Below are 16,784 nucleotides of genomic sequence, written 5' to 3'. Positions count from 1 at the left end.
TTCTTAGATCATCTTTTATTCACAAAGAAAGCAAATGCTCACAAAACTGAACAGCAGCCATATAAATGTCACAGCCAAAAGACTGAGATGCAGCTTTTGGGTCAACTGCCTCCTTTAAGGCTGTCATTTGTTCACAAGTCAGAGGGCACGCTGTGTCTGGGACCACAATGCCCGAGTGCTGGTTCTGAGGAAGCCCACTGTCTTCCCATTCAATATGGGGAAAGTCCAGATCCTACAGAAAGAAACAGACTTAGAATGGTTTTGAAATTGAATCACCTGTCCTAATGTAATTAAATGTTAAAACATGCACATACTTCTGTACTATCTGGTCTTTGAATTGGGTGGTGTGAACAGCCCAGTGCCCACAGCTGGTTAGGAGTCATGTGGCCTTCTGTTCTGAGTGGGTGATTGTCCCAACCACAGTGGAAAGTGTCCAAGTCTTCCTGTAGGCGTGGCAGGAACACATAGTGGCAACAGAACAGGTGTGTAGCATTACCAATGCTGAGGAAGCCACCATCTTCAAGGTAATGGAGAACATCGTAGTAGATGCTCGTTACAGCAACCCACAGGTCCCTCCATAACCTCTCAATACTAAAATTACACAGATTACATCTGAATAGAAATATTTAACACTTGACATTAACAATAAGAATAAAAGCATTATACATAATTTAAAAGATAAAGTAATTAGGGTTTTAAAATTGCATCTTTTGGTTATTTGTATTAATTTTCATCACTTTATCAATACATTTTGCTACATATACTACATTCTGGATTTTGCAAGTTTTTTTTAATCTATAAATATTAGGTGACAGCTTTCAAGTAGCATTGTACTACATTCTTCTCAACTAACTGTTGGTTATGAACACTTTTCCCAGATATAAAGCTGCTCCTCCCAGTACCACGGACTGTGAACATGAGGCGAGCGATGTCCACGTTTTCCACCCCTTGATCACCACGTACCCTAAGAAATATAAATAAAAATAAGTCTATAGATAGTGAAGAAGTGAATAAATAAATAACTAAGTTACCCATGCTTTGGGGCATTATCTAACAGTTTAGCAAAATATACATTTACCTTAGTGGAAAACCAAACTTCTCAACTGATGCTTGGAAGAAGGCCAGGGCAGTGGATGCCAGGTTGTTGGAGGATGCACCCAGGTACATAATCTGCAGCACAATGCAATGATACCACTGTGAAATACTAGGTATCTGATGATTGTTAAAAACATATTTATCCTGGACAACTATGTTTACCTTACGGGAAAAGCCATCAATCCCTCCAAATATAACAATGTTATATCTAAAAAGAAAAAAAAAAATCGTGTGTTAAAGACAACTGATGAAAATAATGTGTGCCTTAACAGCAATAAGTATACTGTACAATAACATCAAACCATGAATTGCACTACAAATGACTAAAAAAACAAAACAAAAACATACCGGATCAATTTATGGTTTGTATCGATGTGCATCAGGGAGTGTGGACCTGGAACAGAGTAGGTACGTCGATTGACACACCCCAAATTGAATGTCCGAGCTATGACACCACTGGTGTCAACGCGGTGCATGGATGCTCTGACGCGGTCATACTGCACCCTCAGTCCTCTGGCTTGCAGAAGTGCCTTCATCATTCGGTATCCTGAATGAGGCTGCTTGGATATGATCTCCCTCACACACTGGTCCAAGTCTTCATCAGTCATGGTGCTGTAGAGTGTCCTTACTGAGAGATCACACTCCCGCATACGTCTGTACAGTGTACTTCTAGAGACCCCCAATAGCTTGGTTATATATGGTACGGACAAGTTAAGTTCAAGCAAGTGGCGAAGGCAGTCTGAGGATACTACCATACGCTGTCGCCCTGTTGGTCCTTGTTCGAACTGTACAACTGTAGTGTGCTCTTTGCTTCTGTGTTTTTCAGCATTTATGAGACTGCAGGTCTGTCAGTGCATCTAAAATATTGGGACAAATGTGTGCCTGACTAGACAGTGCATTTAACAGCACACATTCTTGTGTGCATGTAAACTCTAAGAAGTCCAAATCCAAAGGCATGCGTTCCAGAATATGCTCCAAACGAGACCGAAGTCTCCCGAAAATATGATTTAACAGTTCCTAGGGGACAGAAAACAATGCATTAACATACAATGATAATAATTAGTATTATGTAATACAAAATCTAATCTGTACTTCCAAAGCCTGCATATGCGACCAACAGAGCAGTACATGCACGGGCAGTGGGTGTCACTCACTGCCAAATTTGTCTCCGTGTGTTCAAAGGCCACAGACAGGCGAGCGCTTGCTCTCTCTCTCTCTCTCTAAGTATAGCGAAAATCCCTCGTTCGGTGCCGCCATGATTGTTGTTGTGGTCGTTGCCTCCAGCGTTGGTGAAGTTTTACAATTAGCGCCTACCGCCCCCTACAGGTTATTGAACATAACAGATGTGAAAAGCCGCCTACAAAAGGCTTTGGAAATTGTTATATAAGTATTTTAGATGTTTGTAACGAGCGAATCTATTTTATGTACGTAACTGAAGTATCATTAGGAGCACTAGTTACTGTTTTTTACATTGTGTGTGTCAGGTATAGCATTTATCTAAAGACACGTAAGAAAAGAATAATTTGCTTACCGGAGTGTTACTGCTGGCCGCCATAGTTCTTCTGTCTTCCCGCCCAGCGCCAGCCATGTATCACGTGACTAAAGAAGCGTTGTGTGATTGGCTGGAGTTTGGTTTGACTTCAGCCAGCATCGATTGCTCTTGCCTGGGGGTGGATAACTTTTCACCGCATTTTCTGACAGCGAATTTTAGACACTGAATTTGACCTATCGCATTTGAGTACTCGAAAATATTTGCATCGAATTTTTAAAGGGTGAATTTTTTATCTTGAAATTTTGATCATTGAAAAATAAACTGAAAATGAGATAGTTAAATTTCAGAGACTTAAATTCAGAGGCAAAAAATTCAATCACTTTTTTTCGGCATTAAAAAAATGCAGTGCCAGAAATTCAATGGCATTTAAAATTCAGATCCTGATGACACAAGTTTGCTTCCATAGGGGGGGGGCATATCTGAAACCTGACAGATCCATAAATACACTGAGCAAAGCATAAAAAAAATGCTATTTGATTTTTTAACTTGTTTTGATATGTTTTATTTGGTCGAAAAAAACATACTGGTCAACAATTCTTTTATGTAGGCCGTTCAGAGGGGGCGGGGGGAGCGCAGTGACATGACCCTGTGTTGCGCCTTCAAAATAAAGAAGTGGGTAAACTACTTAACAGCCACTGCTGTAGTGCAGAAGGACCAACACTGCTGAGGGCTACAAGGGTTTGTAGTTAAATTCCTGCTCTTGCAAGATCAGTGAGTGTCTGTTTGAAAATTAAAGGAATGGAATTTTGGAACTCTGCTCGCAGTGCCAGAAGTGACGTCACAATAGAAGAACAAACCATATCTGCAGAAAGACAGAATTATGCTCTCAGATCTGCTCTACCGTTGGAGAGGTAAGCCCACTCTGCTGATCGGATAACACTGTTTTTACTTACCATTTCTGTTTAGTCTAACTGAATTGTGCTGGTCAAAGACTAAAATTACTTTCCTAGCATTGTTTTTTCCATGTAAATGACCTAACAAGGAAAATATCACCTTTTACTTTAAGATTAATGAAGTGTATCTGTAAGTTAAATGTGTGCATGAGGAACGGAAAGTGTTTCCTTTGTGGTGCGAAGTTACATTTTGATTGAAAGTTTGATGTTGACAATTTTCAACACTAAAAACACTGTTGGTACTGTTTAAATATGAAGGAATTTTCGTATTAGTTATTTACAGGAGTTTTTCGGTATTTCTTCTACAATGCATTGCAGGAGCAACAGCCACAAAAGGACGGAAAAGTTAGAGGGAGGGCAGCCATTGAAGTGACAGGCTTCATTTGGAATTTGGACTCTGGAGCTGGAGAAACTGCTTTGTGATTCAGGTTTGACATGACTTAAACGTTATAGTTTAGTGAATATTAAAATTATTCGTGGCTTAGTATAAGACCACCAATTTTGGCCTCCGTGGCTGGACAGAGACCAGTATCCTCTGGCGGTTTACACAGCTGTAACTGCTTGCTAGCTAGCTAACAGCTAGCTAGCAGTTACAGCTGTCAGTGAAACCTAGGTGAAGAGAACTACATGTTCCTACAGGGATAATGACAGGAAGGAATAATTTGGGATCCTAATGTAAGTTCTATAATAAAACATATGTTTTGCAGTTACCTTTATTTTACACTTTCAATGGTTTCAGGCAGAATTAAACTTTTCCCAGTTTTACTCTCATACCTTCCTAATTGATGCTAACAAATGAACATTGGGTCATTAAATTAAAGACCACTAGTTAGCTGACCAGTGTAGACTAGTTTGCTGGTTAACAGCCTACAATGATAAGTTAGTTGAAACGTCTAATTATTTTGTACTCAGCACTTCTATCATTATGCCCATGTTGTAGAGCATAAAAAGGTTTAGCTAATATTTGCAGATATACACCTTTAGCCTTTGTGTAACTGCCAAACTTGTTAAAGTGTGGTTTATGTAGGTATGTTACAAAAAAAAATCAAAGTTCCCAAAGGGCTGAAAAATTCACACCACTGGATGGAGCATGTAAATACAAACACAATGACACCATCCCTGTTAAAATTGGTTTACAAATAAGGAAGTTATGACATTTTAAGTGAAGAAAAAATAGGCAGTTTTCTCCTCCTGTTTTACTCCTTAACTGAAGAAAGTCTGTGATCTCTTGAGCTAAATGGCCATAACTTCCATATTTCCCAACAGAATCAAATTAAATTTGGAATGTACCCCACAGACCCCTGTGCCGTAGCTGAACGTTGTGCATGCAGGCGGAGTGGAAAAATCAAAAGAGCACATAGGCTTTGTAACATACCTAGTTTATCTAATACTGAGCATGTGGCATATTTTGTGACCTTGTTGAGCTGCTGTGATTAAATCATAAATACATTGTGATTTAAAGTATAAGCTCAGTGCTGGGTTAACTTCAGCAGTTATGGGGAGGCTGACACAAAAATGATTGTCTATATGATGCTTTTAACTGTAAGCAGAGATCTGTGTGTCCGTCTTCAGCATTCAGATCCTTAGAGATTATTTGAAAAATAGATCAACAGCTATCACCAAATCAAGCACTCTAAAATGCAAAACAAAATCACTTGTGGCAAATACATATTGTCATGACACCCTGTCTTTATCAGCATTTGAATCCATTTAAAGTATGTAAACTTTTCCTGTATTCTACTTCCTTTGTAATTCCAGGGAGCAGAACAGAAGCAGGCAGAAACAACGAGCAGCTGAGTGGAACACATCGGAGAACAGAACAGATAAGGGACCACCCTCCATTCCCGTCTTCCTTCCCCATCTCCTTCCCTCCCTATCTATCGTCTATCTCCCTATCTTCCCTATTTTCATGCCTCCAATCTTTAATTTCCTTCCTTCTTTTACTCCCTTCTGCTCTCCCTCCCTTCCTCCATTTCTCCTTTCTTCCCCATGTTCCTCCATCCCTATCTTCTTTCTTATCTCCCTCCTTCCTTGTTTTACTTGCTCCCTATCTTCCTCTCTTATCCCAGTCTCCCTCCCTACTGATCTTCCTCCTGTCCTTCTCATCTTCCTACAGATCTCCCTCCTTCCCTCTTTTCTTTCTCTCCTAACCTCTTCCCTTTATGACTCCCATACTCCCTAGCTACCTCACTATCTTCCTCCCTCCATTCCTATCTTCCCCCCTTTATCCCTCCCTCCCTATCTTCTTTTGTTATGCATTCAATCATTTTCCCTCTCCCTTCCATTCTGTGTTCAGCCCTGTCTTCCTTCCTCCCTTTCTCCCTCCCTTCCTATCTTGCTACTGATCTTCCTCTCCTTCCTCCCTCCCTGTATTCCTTCACCGTCTCGAGTCTCCATTCTCACCTCCTTCACTGTCTCTACTCTCTTTTCTCGCCTCCCTCACTGTCTCCAGTCTCGCTTATTTTACTGTCTCCGGTCTCTTTTCTCGCCTCCGTTGCTATTTCCAGTCTCGCCCATTTGACTGTCTCCAATCTCGCCTCTTTCTCTGTTTCCAGTCTCGCCTTTTTGACTGTCTCCAGTCTCGCCCATTTCACTGTCTCAGGTCTCACCTATTTGACTGTTTCCAGTCCCGTCTATTTGACTGTCTCCAGTTTCGCCTATTTCACTGTTTACAGTCTCGCCCATTTGACTGTCTCCAGTCTCGCCTCTTTCTCTGTTTCCAGTCTCGCGTATTTGACTGTCTCCAGTCTTGCCTCTTTCAGTGTCTGCAGTCTCGCCTATTTGACTGAAAGGGGCGAGACTGCAGACACTGTCTCCAGTCTCGCCTATTTGACTGTTTCCAGTCTCGCCTATTTGACTGTTTCCAGTCTAGCCCATTTCACTAGCTCCAGTCGCACCTATTTGCCTGTTTCAAGTCTCGCCTCTTTCACTGTCTCCAGTCTTGCCTCTTTCAGTGTCTGCAGTCTCGCCTATTTGACTGAAAGGGGCGAGACTGCAGACACTGTCTCCAGTCTCGCCTATTTGACTGTTTCCAATCTCGCCCATTTGACTGTTTCCAGTCTCGCCTATTTTACTGTTTCCAGTTCCAGCTTTTTGCCTTTTTACCAGTCGCGCTTCTTTTACTGTTTCCATTCTCATCTATTTGACTGTCACCAGTCTCGCCTATTTGACTGTTTGCAGTCTCGCCTATTTGCCTGTTTCCAGTCTCGCCCGTTTGACTGTTTCCAGTCTCGCCCATTTCACTGTCTCCAGTCTTGACTATTTAAATGTTTCCAGTCTCGCCTATTTGCCTGTTTCCAGTCTTGCCTCTTTCACTGTCTCCAGTCTCGCCTATTTGACTGAAAGGGGCGAGACTGGAGACAGTGAAAGAGGCGAGACTGCAGACACTCTCTCCAATCTCGCCTATTTTACTGTTTCCAGTCGCCCATCTTTTACTGTTTCCATTCTCATTTATTTGACTGTCACCAGTCTCGCCTATTTGACTGTTTGCAGTCTCGCCTATTTGACTGTTTGCAGTCTCGCCTATTTGACTGTTTCCAGTCTCGCCTGTTTGACTGTCTCCAGTCTTGCCTATTTGAGTGTTTCCAGTCTCGCCCATTTCACTACCTCCAGTCTCGCCTATTTGACTGTTTCCAGTCTCGCCTGTTTGACTGTCATCAGTCTCACCTATTTGATTGTTTCCAGTCTCGCCTGTTTTACTGTTTCCAGTCTCGCCTTTTTTACTGTTTCCAGTCTCGCCTGTTTTACTGTTTCCAGTCTCGCCTGTTTTACTGTTTCCAGTCTCGCCCATTTGACTGTCTCCAGTTTCGCCTATTTCACTGTTTACAGTCTCGCCCATTTGACTGTCTCCAGTCTCGCCTCTTTCTCTGTTTCCAGTCTCGCGTATTTGACTGTCTCCAGTCTTGCCTCTTTCAGTGTCTGCAGTCTCGCCTATTTGACTGAAAGGGGCGAGACTGCAGACACTGTCTCCAGTCTCGCCTATTTGACTGTTTCCAGTCTCGCCTATTTGACTGTTTCCAGTCTAGCCCATTTCACTAGCTCCAGTCGCACCTATTTGCCTGTTTCAAGTCTCGCCTCTTTCACTGTCTCCAGTCTTGCCTCTTTCAGTGTCTGCAGTCTCGCCTATTTGACTGAAAGGGGCGAGACTGCAGACACTGTCTCCAGTCTCGCCTATTTGACTGTTTCCAATCTCGCCCATTTGACTGTTTCCAGTCTCGCCTATTTTACTGTTTCCAGTTCCAGCTTTTTGCCTTTTTACCAGTCGCGCGTCTTTTACTGTTTCCATTCTCATCTATTTGACTGTCACCAGTCTCGCCTATTTGACTGTTTGCAGTCTCGCCTATTTGCCTGTTTCCAGTCTCGCCCTTTTGACTGTTTCCAGTCTCGCCCATTTCACTGTCTCCAGTCTTGACTATTTAAATGTTTCCAGTCTCGCCTATTTGACTGAAAGGGGCGAGACTGGAGACAGTGAAAGAGGCGAGACTGCAGACACTCTCTCCAATCTCGCCTATTTTACTGTTTCCAGTCGCCCATCTTTTACTGTTTCCATTCTCATTTATTTGACTGTCACCAGTCTCGCCTATTTGACTGTTTGCAGTCTCGCCTATTTGACTGTTTGCAGTCTCGCCTATTTGACTGTTTGCAGTCTCGCCTATTTGACTGTTTCCAGTCTCGCCTGTTTGACTGTCTCCAGTCTTGCCTATTTGAGTGTTTCCAGTCTCGCCCATTTCACTACCTCCAGTCTCGCCTATTTGACTGTTTCCAGTCTCGCCTGTTTGACTGTCATCAGTCTCACCTATTTGATTGTTTCCAGTCTCGCCTGTTTTACTGTTTCCAGTCTCGCCTGTTTTACTGTTTCCAGTCTCGCCCATTTGACTGTCTCCAGTCTCGCCCATTTGACTGTCTCCAGTCTCGCCCATTTGATTGTCTCCAGTCTCGCCCATTTGATTGTCTCCCGTCTCGCCCATTTGAGTGTTTCCCGTCTCGCCCATTTGACTGTCTCCAGTCTCGCCCGTTTGACTGTCTCCAGTCCCGTCTATTTCACTGTCTCCAGTCTCGCCTCTTTGACTGTCTCCAGTCTCGCCTAATTGACTGTCTCCAGTCTCACCTATTTGAGTGTTTCCAATCGCGCGTCTTTTACTGTTTCCATTCTCATCTATTTGACTGTTTCCAATCTCGCCCATTTGACTGTTTCCAGTCGCCCATCTTTTACTGTTTCCATTCTCATCTCTTTGACTGTCACCAGTCTCGCCTATTTGACTGTTTCCAATCTCGCCCATTTGACTGTTTCCAGTCGCCCATCTTTTACTGTTTCCATTCTCATCTCTTTGACTGTCACCAGTCTCGCCTATTTGACTGTTTCCAGTCTCGCCTTTTTGACTGTTTCCAGTCCCGTCTATTTGACTGTCTCCAGTCCCGTCTATTTGACTGTCTCCAGTCTCGCCTAATTGACTGTCTCCAGTCTCGCCTATTTGAGTGTTTCCAATCGCGTGTCTTTTACTGTTTCCATTCTCATCTATTTGACTGTCACCAGTCTCGCCTATTTGACTGTTTGCAGTCTCGCCTGTTTGATTGTCTCCAGTCTCGCCCATTTGACTGTTTCCAGTCTCGCCCGTTTGACTGTTTGCAGTCTCGCCTGTTTGACTGTCCCCAGTCTCGCCTATTAGCCTGTTTCCAGTCTTGCCTCTTTCACTGTCTCCAGTCTCGGCTATTTGACTGAAAGGGGCGAGACTGGAGACACTCTCTCCAATCTCGCCTATTTTACTATTTCCATTCGCCCATCTTTTACTGTTTCTATTCTCATTTATTTGACTGTCACCAGTCTCGCCTATTTGACTGTTTCCAGTCGCCCATCTTTTATTGTTTCCATTCTCATCTATTTGACTGTCACCAGTCTCGCCTATTTGACTGTTTCCAGTCTCGCCTATTTGACTGTTTCCAGTCCCGCCTATTTGACTGTTTCCAGTCCCGTCTATTTCACTGTCTCCAGTCTCGCCTAATTGACTGTCTCCAGTGTCGCCTATTTGAGTGTTTCCAATCGCGCGTCTTTTACTGTTTCCATTCTCATCTATTTGACTGTCACCAGTCTCGCCTATTTGACTGTCTGCAGTCTCGCCTGTTTGACTGTTTCCAGTCTCGCCTGTTTGACTGTTTCCAGTCTCGCCCGTTTGACTGTTTCCAGTCTCGCCCGTTTCACTGTTTCCAGTCTCGCCCATTTCACTGTTTCCAGTCTCGCCTTTTTTACTTTCTCCAGTCTCGCCCGTTTGACTGTTTCCAGTCTCACCTGTTTGACTGTCATCAGTCTCACCTATTTGATTGTCTCCAGTCTCGCCTATTTGAGTGTTTCCAGTCTCGCCCATTTCACTGTCTCCAGTCTCGCATATTAGCCTGTTTCCAGTCTTGCCTCTTTCACTGTCTCCAGTCTCGCCTATTTGCCTGAAAGGGGCGAGACTGGAGACACTCTCTCCAATCTCGCCTATTTTACTGTTTCCAGTCGCCCATCTTTTACTGTTTCCATTCTCATTTATTTGACTGTCACCAGTCTCGCCTATTTGACTGTTTGCAGTCTCGCCTATTTGCCTGTTTCCAATCTCGCCCATTTGACTGTTTCCAGTCGCCCATCTTTTATTGTTTCCATTCTCATCTATTTGACTGTCACCAGTCTCGCCTATTTGACTGTTTCCAGTCTCGCCTATTTGACTGTTTCCAGTCTCGCCTAATTGACTGTTTCCAGTCCCGTCTATTTCACTGTCTCCAGTCTCGCCTAATTGACTGTCTCCAGTCTCGCCTATTTGAGTGTTTCCAATCGTGCGTCTTTTACTGTTTCCATTCTCATCTATTTGACTGTCACCAGTCTCGCCTATTTGACTGTTTCCAGTCTCGCCTAATTGACTGTTTCCAGTCCCGTCTATTTCACTGTCTCCAGTTTCGCCTAATTGACTGTCTCCAGTGTCGCCTATTTGAGTGTTTCCAATCGCGCGTCTTTTACTGTTTCCATTCTCATCTATTTGACTGTCACCAGTCTCGCCTGTTTCACTGTTTCCAGTCTCGCCCATTTCACTGTTTCCAGTCTCGCCCATTTCACTGTTTCCAGTCTCGCCCATTTGACTGTCTCCAGTCTAGCCCGTTTGACTGTTTCCAGTCTCACCTGTTTGACTGTCATCAGTCTCACCTATTTGATTGTCTCCAGTCTCGCCTATTTGCCTGTTTCCAGTCTCGCCTATTTGCCTGTTTCCAATCTCGCCCATTTGACTGTTTCCAGTCGCCCATCTTTTACTGTTTCCATTCTCATCTATTTGACTGTCACCAGTCTCGCCTATTTGACTGTTTGCAGTCTCGCCTGTTTGACTGTTTGCAGTCTCGCCTGTTTGACTGTTTGCAGTCTCGCCTGTTTGACTGTTTCCAGTCTCGCCTGTTTGCCTGTTTCCAGTCTCACCCATTTGACTGTTTCCAGTCGCCCATCTTTTACTGTTTCCATTCTCATCTATTTGACTGTCACCAGTCTCGCCTATTTGACTGTTTCCAGTCTCGCGTATTTGACTGTTTCCAGTCCCGTCTATTTCACTGTCTCCAGTCTCGCCTCTTTGACTGTCTCCAGTCTCGCCTCTTTGACTGTCTCCAGTCTCGCCTCTTTGACTGTCTCCAGTCTCGCCTAATTGACTGTCTCCAGTCTCGCCTATTTGAGTGTTTCCAATCGCGCGTCTTTTACTGTTTCCATTCTCATCTATTTGACTGTCACCAGTCTCGCCTATTTGACTGTTTGCAGTCTCGCCTATTTGACTGTTTCCAGTCTCGCCTATTTGCCTGTTTCCAATCTCGCCCATTTGACTGTTTCCAGTCGCCCATCTTTTACTGTTTCCATTCTCATCTCTTTGACTGTCACCAGTCTCGCCTCTTTGACTGTTTCCAGTCTCGCCTCTTTGACTGTTTCCAGTCTCGCCTCTTTGACTGTATCCAGTCTCGCCTTTTTGACTGTTTCCAGTCTCGCCTCTTTGACTGTTTCCAGTCTCGCCTCTTTGACTGTCTCCAGTCTCGCCTAATTGACTGTCTCCAGTCTCGCCTATTTGAGTGTTTCCAATCGCGCGTCTTTTACTGTTTCCATTCTCATCTATTTGACTGTCATCAGTCTCGCCTATTTGACTGTTTGCAGTCTCGCCCGTTTGACTGTCTCCAGTCTCGCCCGTTTGACTGTCTCCAGTCTCGCCCGTTTGACTGTTTCCAGTCTCGCCCGTTTGACTGTTTCCAGTCTCGCCTGTTTGACTGTCCCCAGTCTCGCCTATTAGCCTGTTTCCAGTCTTGCCTCTTTCACTGTCTCCAGTCTCGCCTATTTGACTGAAAGGGGCGAGACTGGAGACACTCTCTCCAATCTCGCCTATTTTACTATTTCCAGTCGCCCATCTTTTACTGTTTCCATTCTCATTTATTTGACTGTCACCAGTCTCGCCTATTTGACTGTTTCCAGTCTCGCCTATTTGACTGTTTCCAGTCCCGTCTATTTCACTGTCTCCAGTCTCGCCTAATTGACTGTCTCCAGTCTCGCCTATTTGACTGTTTGCAGTCTCGCCCATTTGACTGTCTCCAGTCTCGCCTGTTTGACTGTCTCCAGTCTCGCCTATTTGAGTGTTTCCAATCGCGCGTCTTTTACTGTTTCCATTCTCATCTATTTGACTGTCACCAGTCTCGCCTGTTTGACTGTCTCCAGTCTTGCCTATTTGAGTGTTTCCAGTCTCGCCCATTTCACTACCTCCAGTCTCGCCTATTTGACTGTTTCCAGTCTCGCCTGTTTGACTGTCATCAGTCTTACCTATTTGATTGTTTACAGTCTCGCCTGTTTTACTGTCTCCAGTCTCGCCTGTTTTACTGTCTCCAGTCTCTCCTATTTGACTGTCTCCAGTCTCGCCCATTTGAGTGTCTCCCGTCTCGCCCATTTGAGTGTCTCCCGTCTTGCCCATTTGAGTGTTTCCAGTCTCGCCCATTTGAGTGTCTCCCGTCTCGCCCATTTGAGTGTCTCCCGTCTTGCCCATTTGATTGTCTCCAGTCTCGCCCGTTTGACTGTCTCCAGTCTCGCCCATTTGACTGTTTCCAGTCTCGCCCATTTCACTGTTTCCAGTCTCGCCTGTTTGATTGTCTCCAGTCTCGCCCATTTGAGTGTTTCCAGTCTCGCCCGTTTGACTGTCTCCAGTCTCGCCTATTTGACTGTTTGCAGTCTCGCCTGTTTGATTGTCTCCAGTCTCGCCCGTTTGACTGTCATCAGTCTCACCTATTTGATTGTCTCCAGTCTCGCCTATTTGAGTGTTTCCAGTCTCGCCCATTTCACTGTCTCCAGTCTCGCACATTAGCCTGTTTCCATTCTTGCCTCTTTCACTGTCTCCAGTCTCGCCTATTTGCCTAAAAGGGGCGAGACTGGAGACACTTTCTCCAACCTCGCCTATTTTACTATTTCCAGTCGCCCATCTTTTACTGTTTCCATTCTCATTTATTTGACTGTCACCAGTCTCGCCTATTTGACTGTTTCCAGTCTCGCCTATTTGACTGTTTCCAGTCCCGTCTATTTCACTGTCTCCAGTCTCGCCTAATTGACTGTCTCCAGTCTCGCCCGTTTGACTGTTTCCAGTCTCGCCCGTTTGACTGTTTCCAGTCTCGCCTGCTTGACTGTCCCCAGTCTCGCCTATTAGCCTGTTTCCAGTCTTGCCTCTTTGACTGTTTCCAGTCTCGCCTATTTGACTGAAAGGGGCGAGACTGGAGACACTCTCTCCAATCTCGCCTATTTTACTATTTCCAGTCGCCCATCTTTTACTGTTTCCATTCTCATTTATTTGACTGTCACCAGTCTCGCCTATTTGACTGTTTCCAGTCTCGCCTATTTGCCTGTTTCCAGTCTCGCCTATTTGCCTGTTTCCAATCTCGCCCATTTGACTGTTTCCAGTCGCCCATCTTTTACTGTTTCCATTCTCATCTATTTGACTGTCACCAGTCTCGCCTATTTGACTGTTTGCAGTCTCGCCTGTTTGACTGTTTGCAGTCTCGCCTGTTTGACTGTTTCCAGTCTCGCCTGTTTGCCTGTTTCCAGTCTCACCCATTTGACTGTTTCCAGTCGCCCATCTTTTACTGTTTCCATTCTCATCTATTTGACTGTCACCAGTCTCGCCTATTTGACTGTTTCCAGTCTCGCGTATTTGACTGTTTCCAGTCTCGGCTATTTCACTGTCTCCAGTCTCGCCTCTTTGACTGTCTCCAGTCTCGCCTCTTTGACTGTCTCCAGTCTCGCCTAATTGACTGTCTCCAGTCTCGCCTATTTGAGTGTTTCCAATCGCGCGTCTTTTACTGTTTCCATTCTCATCTATTTGACTGTCACCAGTCTCGTCTATTTGACTGTTTGCAGTCTCGCCTATTTGACTGTTTCCAGTCTCGCCTATTTGCCTGTTTCCATTCTCGCCCATTTGACTGTTTCCAGTCGCCCATCTTTTACTGTTTCCATTCTCATCTCTTTGACTGTCACCAGTCTCGCCTATTTGACTGTTTCCAGTCTCGCCTCTTTGACTGTTTCCAGTCTCGCCTCTTTGACTTTTTCCAGTCTCGCCTTTTTGACTGTTTCCAGTCTCGCCTATTTGACTGTTTCCAGTCTCGCCTCTTTGACTGTCTCCAGTCTCGCCTATTTGACTGTCTCCAGTCTCGCCTATTTGAGTGTTTCCAATCGCGCGTCTTTTACTGTTTCCATTCTCATCTATTTGACTGTCATCAGTCTCGCCTATTTGACTGTTTGCAGTCTCGCCCGTTTGACTGTCTCCAGTCTCGCCCGTTTGACTGTCTCCAGTCTCGCCCGTTTGACTGTTTCCAGTCTCGCCCGTTTGACTGTTTCCAGTCTCGCCTGTTTGACTGTCCCCAGTCTCGCCTATTAGCCTGTTTCCAGTCTTGCCTCTTTCACTGTCTCCAGTCTCGCCTATTTGACTGAAAGGGCGAGATTGGAGACACTCTCTCCAATCTCGCCTATTTTACTATTTCCAGTCGCCCATCTTTTACTGTTTCCATTCTCATTTATTTGACTGTCACCAGTCTCGCCTATTTGACTGTTTCCAGTCTCGCCTATTTGACTGTTTCCAGTCCCGTCTATTTCACTGTCTCCAGTCTCGCCTAATTGACTGTCTCCAGTCTCGCCTATTTGACTGTTTGCAGTCTCGCCCATTTCACTGTTTCCAGTCTCGCCCATTTCACTGTTTCCAGTCTCGCCCATTTGACTGTCTCCAGTCTAGCCAATTTGACTGTTTCCAGTCTCACCTGTTTGACTGTCATCAGTCTCACCTATTTGATTGTCTCCAGTCTCGCCTATTTGAGTGTTTCCAGTCTCGCCCATTTCACTGTCTCCAGTCTCGCATATTAGCCTGTTTCCAGTCTTGCCTCTTTGACTGTCTCCAGTCTCGCCTATTTGCCTGAAAGGGGCGAGACTGGAGACACTCTCTCCAATCTCGCCTATTTTACTGTTTCCAGTCGCCCATCTTTTATTGTTTCCATTCTCATCTATTTGACTGTCACCAGTCTCGCCTATTTGACTGTTTCCAGTCTCGCCTATTTGCCTGTTTCCAATCTCGCCCATTTGACTGTTTCCAGTCGCCCATCTTTTATTGTTTCCATTCTCATCTATTTGACTGTCACCAGTCTCGCCTATTTGACTGTTTCCAGTCTCGCCTATTTGACTGTTTCCAGTCTCGCCTAATTGACTGTTTCCAGTCCCGTCTATTTCACTGTCTCCAGTCTCGCCTAATTGACTGTCTCCAGTGTCGCCTATTTGAGTGTTTCCAATCGCGCGTCTTTTACTGTTTCCATTCTCATCTATTTGACTGTCACCAGTCTCGCCTATTTGACTGTTTGCAGTCTCGCCTGTTTGACTGTTTCCAGTCTCGCCCATTTCACTGTCTCCAGTCTCGCCCATTTCACTGTCTCCAGTCTCGCCCATTTGACTGTCTCCAGTCTAGCCCGTTTGACTGTTTCCAGTCTCACCTGTTGACTGTCATCAGTCTCACCTATTTGATTGTCTCCAGTCTCGCCTATTTGCCTGTTTCCAGTCTCGCCTATTTGACTGTTTCCAATCTCGCCCATTTGACTGTTTCCAGTCGCCCATCATTTACTGTTTCCATTGTCATCTATTTGACTGTCACCAGTCTCGCCTATTTGACTGTTTCCAGTCCCGTCTATTTCACTGTCTCCAGTCTCGCCTAATTGACTGTCTCCAGTCTCGCCTATTTGAGTGTTTCCAATCGCGCGTCTTTTACTGTTTCCATTCTCATCTATTTGACTGTCACCAGTCTCGCCTGTTTCACTGTTTCCAGTCTCGCCCATTCACTGTTTCCAGTCTCGCCTTTTTGACTGTTTCCAGTCTCGCCCATTTCACTGTTTCCAGTCTCGCCCATTTGACTGTCTCCAGTCTAGCCCGTTTGACTGTTTCCAGTCTCACCTGTTTGACTGTCAGCAGTCTCACCTATTTGATTGTCTCCAGTCTCGCCTATTTGCCTGTTTCCAGTCTCGCCTATTTGCCTGTTTCCAATCTCTCCCATTTGACTGTTTCCAGTCGCCCATCTTTTACTGTTTCCATTCTCATCTATTTGACTGTCACCAGTCTCGCCTATTTGACTGTTTGCAGTCTCGCCTGTTTGACTGTTTGCAGTCTCGCCTGTTTGACTGTTTCCAGTCTCGCCTGTTTGCCTGTTTCCAGTCTCGCCCATTTGACTGTTTCCAGTCGCCCATCTTTTACTGTTTCCATTCTCATCTATTTGACTGTCACCAGTCTCGCCTATTTGACTGTTTCCAGTCTCGCGTATTTGACTGTTTCCAGTCCCGTCTATTTCACTGTCTCCATCCTCGCCTCTTTGACTGTCTCCAGTCTCGCCTCTTTGACTGTCTCCAGTCTCGCCTCTTTGACTGTCTCCAGTCTCGCCTAATTGACTGTCTCCAGTCTCGCCTATTTGAGTGTTTCCAATCGCGCGTCTTTTACTGTTTCCATTCTCATCTATTTGACTGTCACCAGTCTCGCCTATTTGACTGTCACCAGTCTCGCCTATTTGACTGTTTCCAGTCTCGCCTATTGCCTGTTTCCAATCTCGCCCATTTGACTGTTCCAGTCGCCCATCTTTACTGTTTCCATTCTCATCTCTTTGACTGTCACCAGTCTCGCCTCTTTGACTGTTTCCAGTCTCGCCTCTTTGACTGTTTCCAGTCTCGCCTCTTTGACTTTTTCCAGTCTCGCCTTTTTG

General features: G+C 44.9%; 1 protein-coding gene across 2 annotated transcripts; it reads right to left on the bottom strand.

The window, feature by feature from the left end:
* Positions 1–15: 15 nt before the first annotated feature.
* Positions 16–2,699, bottom strand: LOC115788982 (uncharacterized). Of its 2 annotated transcripts, XM_030742122.1 has the most exons (8): positions 2,627–2,699; positions 2,250–2,415; positions 1,444–2,112; positions 1,258–1,303; positions 1,079–1,170; positions 854–964; positions 315–591; positions 16–232 (listed from the first exon to the last, which is right to left on the bottom strand). In XM_030742122.1, exons 3-8 carry the CDS (start codon positions 1,848–1,850, stop codon positions 20–22), a joined length of 1,146 nt encoding a protein of 381 aa, XP_030597982.1. In that variant the 5' UTR covers positions 1,851–2,112; positions 2,250–2,415; positions 2,627–2,699; the 3' UTR covers positions 16–19. The 2 variants fall into 2 exon arrangements, with proteins under 2 accessions (XP_030597982.1, XP_030597983.1); XM_030742123.1 differs by lacking the exon at positions 2,250–2,415 and having other exon boundaries at positions 2,627–2,651.
* Positions 2,700–16,784: the final 14,085 nt, after the last annotated feature.

This window comes from Archocentrus centrarchus, chromosome 12 (genome assembly GCF_007364275.1).
Source record: "Archocentrus centrarchus isolate MPI-CPG fArcCen1 chromosome 12, fArcCen1, whole genome shotgun sequence".
Lineage (NCBI taxonomy): Eukaryota > Metazoa > Chordata > Actinopteri > Cichliformes > Cichlidae > Archocentrus > Archocentrus centrarchus.
Note: the sequence above shows the minus strand (reverse complement) of the source record. Positions and strands in the feature narration are given on the sequence as shown.

Bases quoted from the DNA above. Each gene is read 5' to 3' on its own strand.
- LOC115788982 (XM_030742122.1), bottom strand. From the start codon at position 1,850: ATGGTAGTATCCTCAGACTGCCTTCGCCACTTGCTTGAACTTAACTTG. The intron at 1,171-1,257 runs GTAAACATAGTT...ATTGTGCTGCAG, and splicing joins TTGATGGCTTTTCCCGTAAG to ATTATGTACCTGGGTGCATC. The intron at 965-1,078 runs GTAAATGTATAT...TATATTTCTTAG, and splicing joins AAGTTTGGTTTTCCACTAAG to GGTACGTGGTGATCAAGGGG.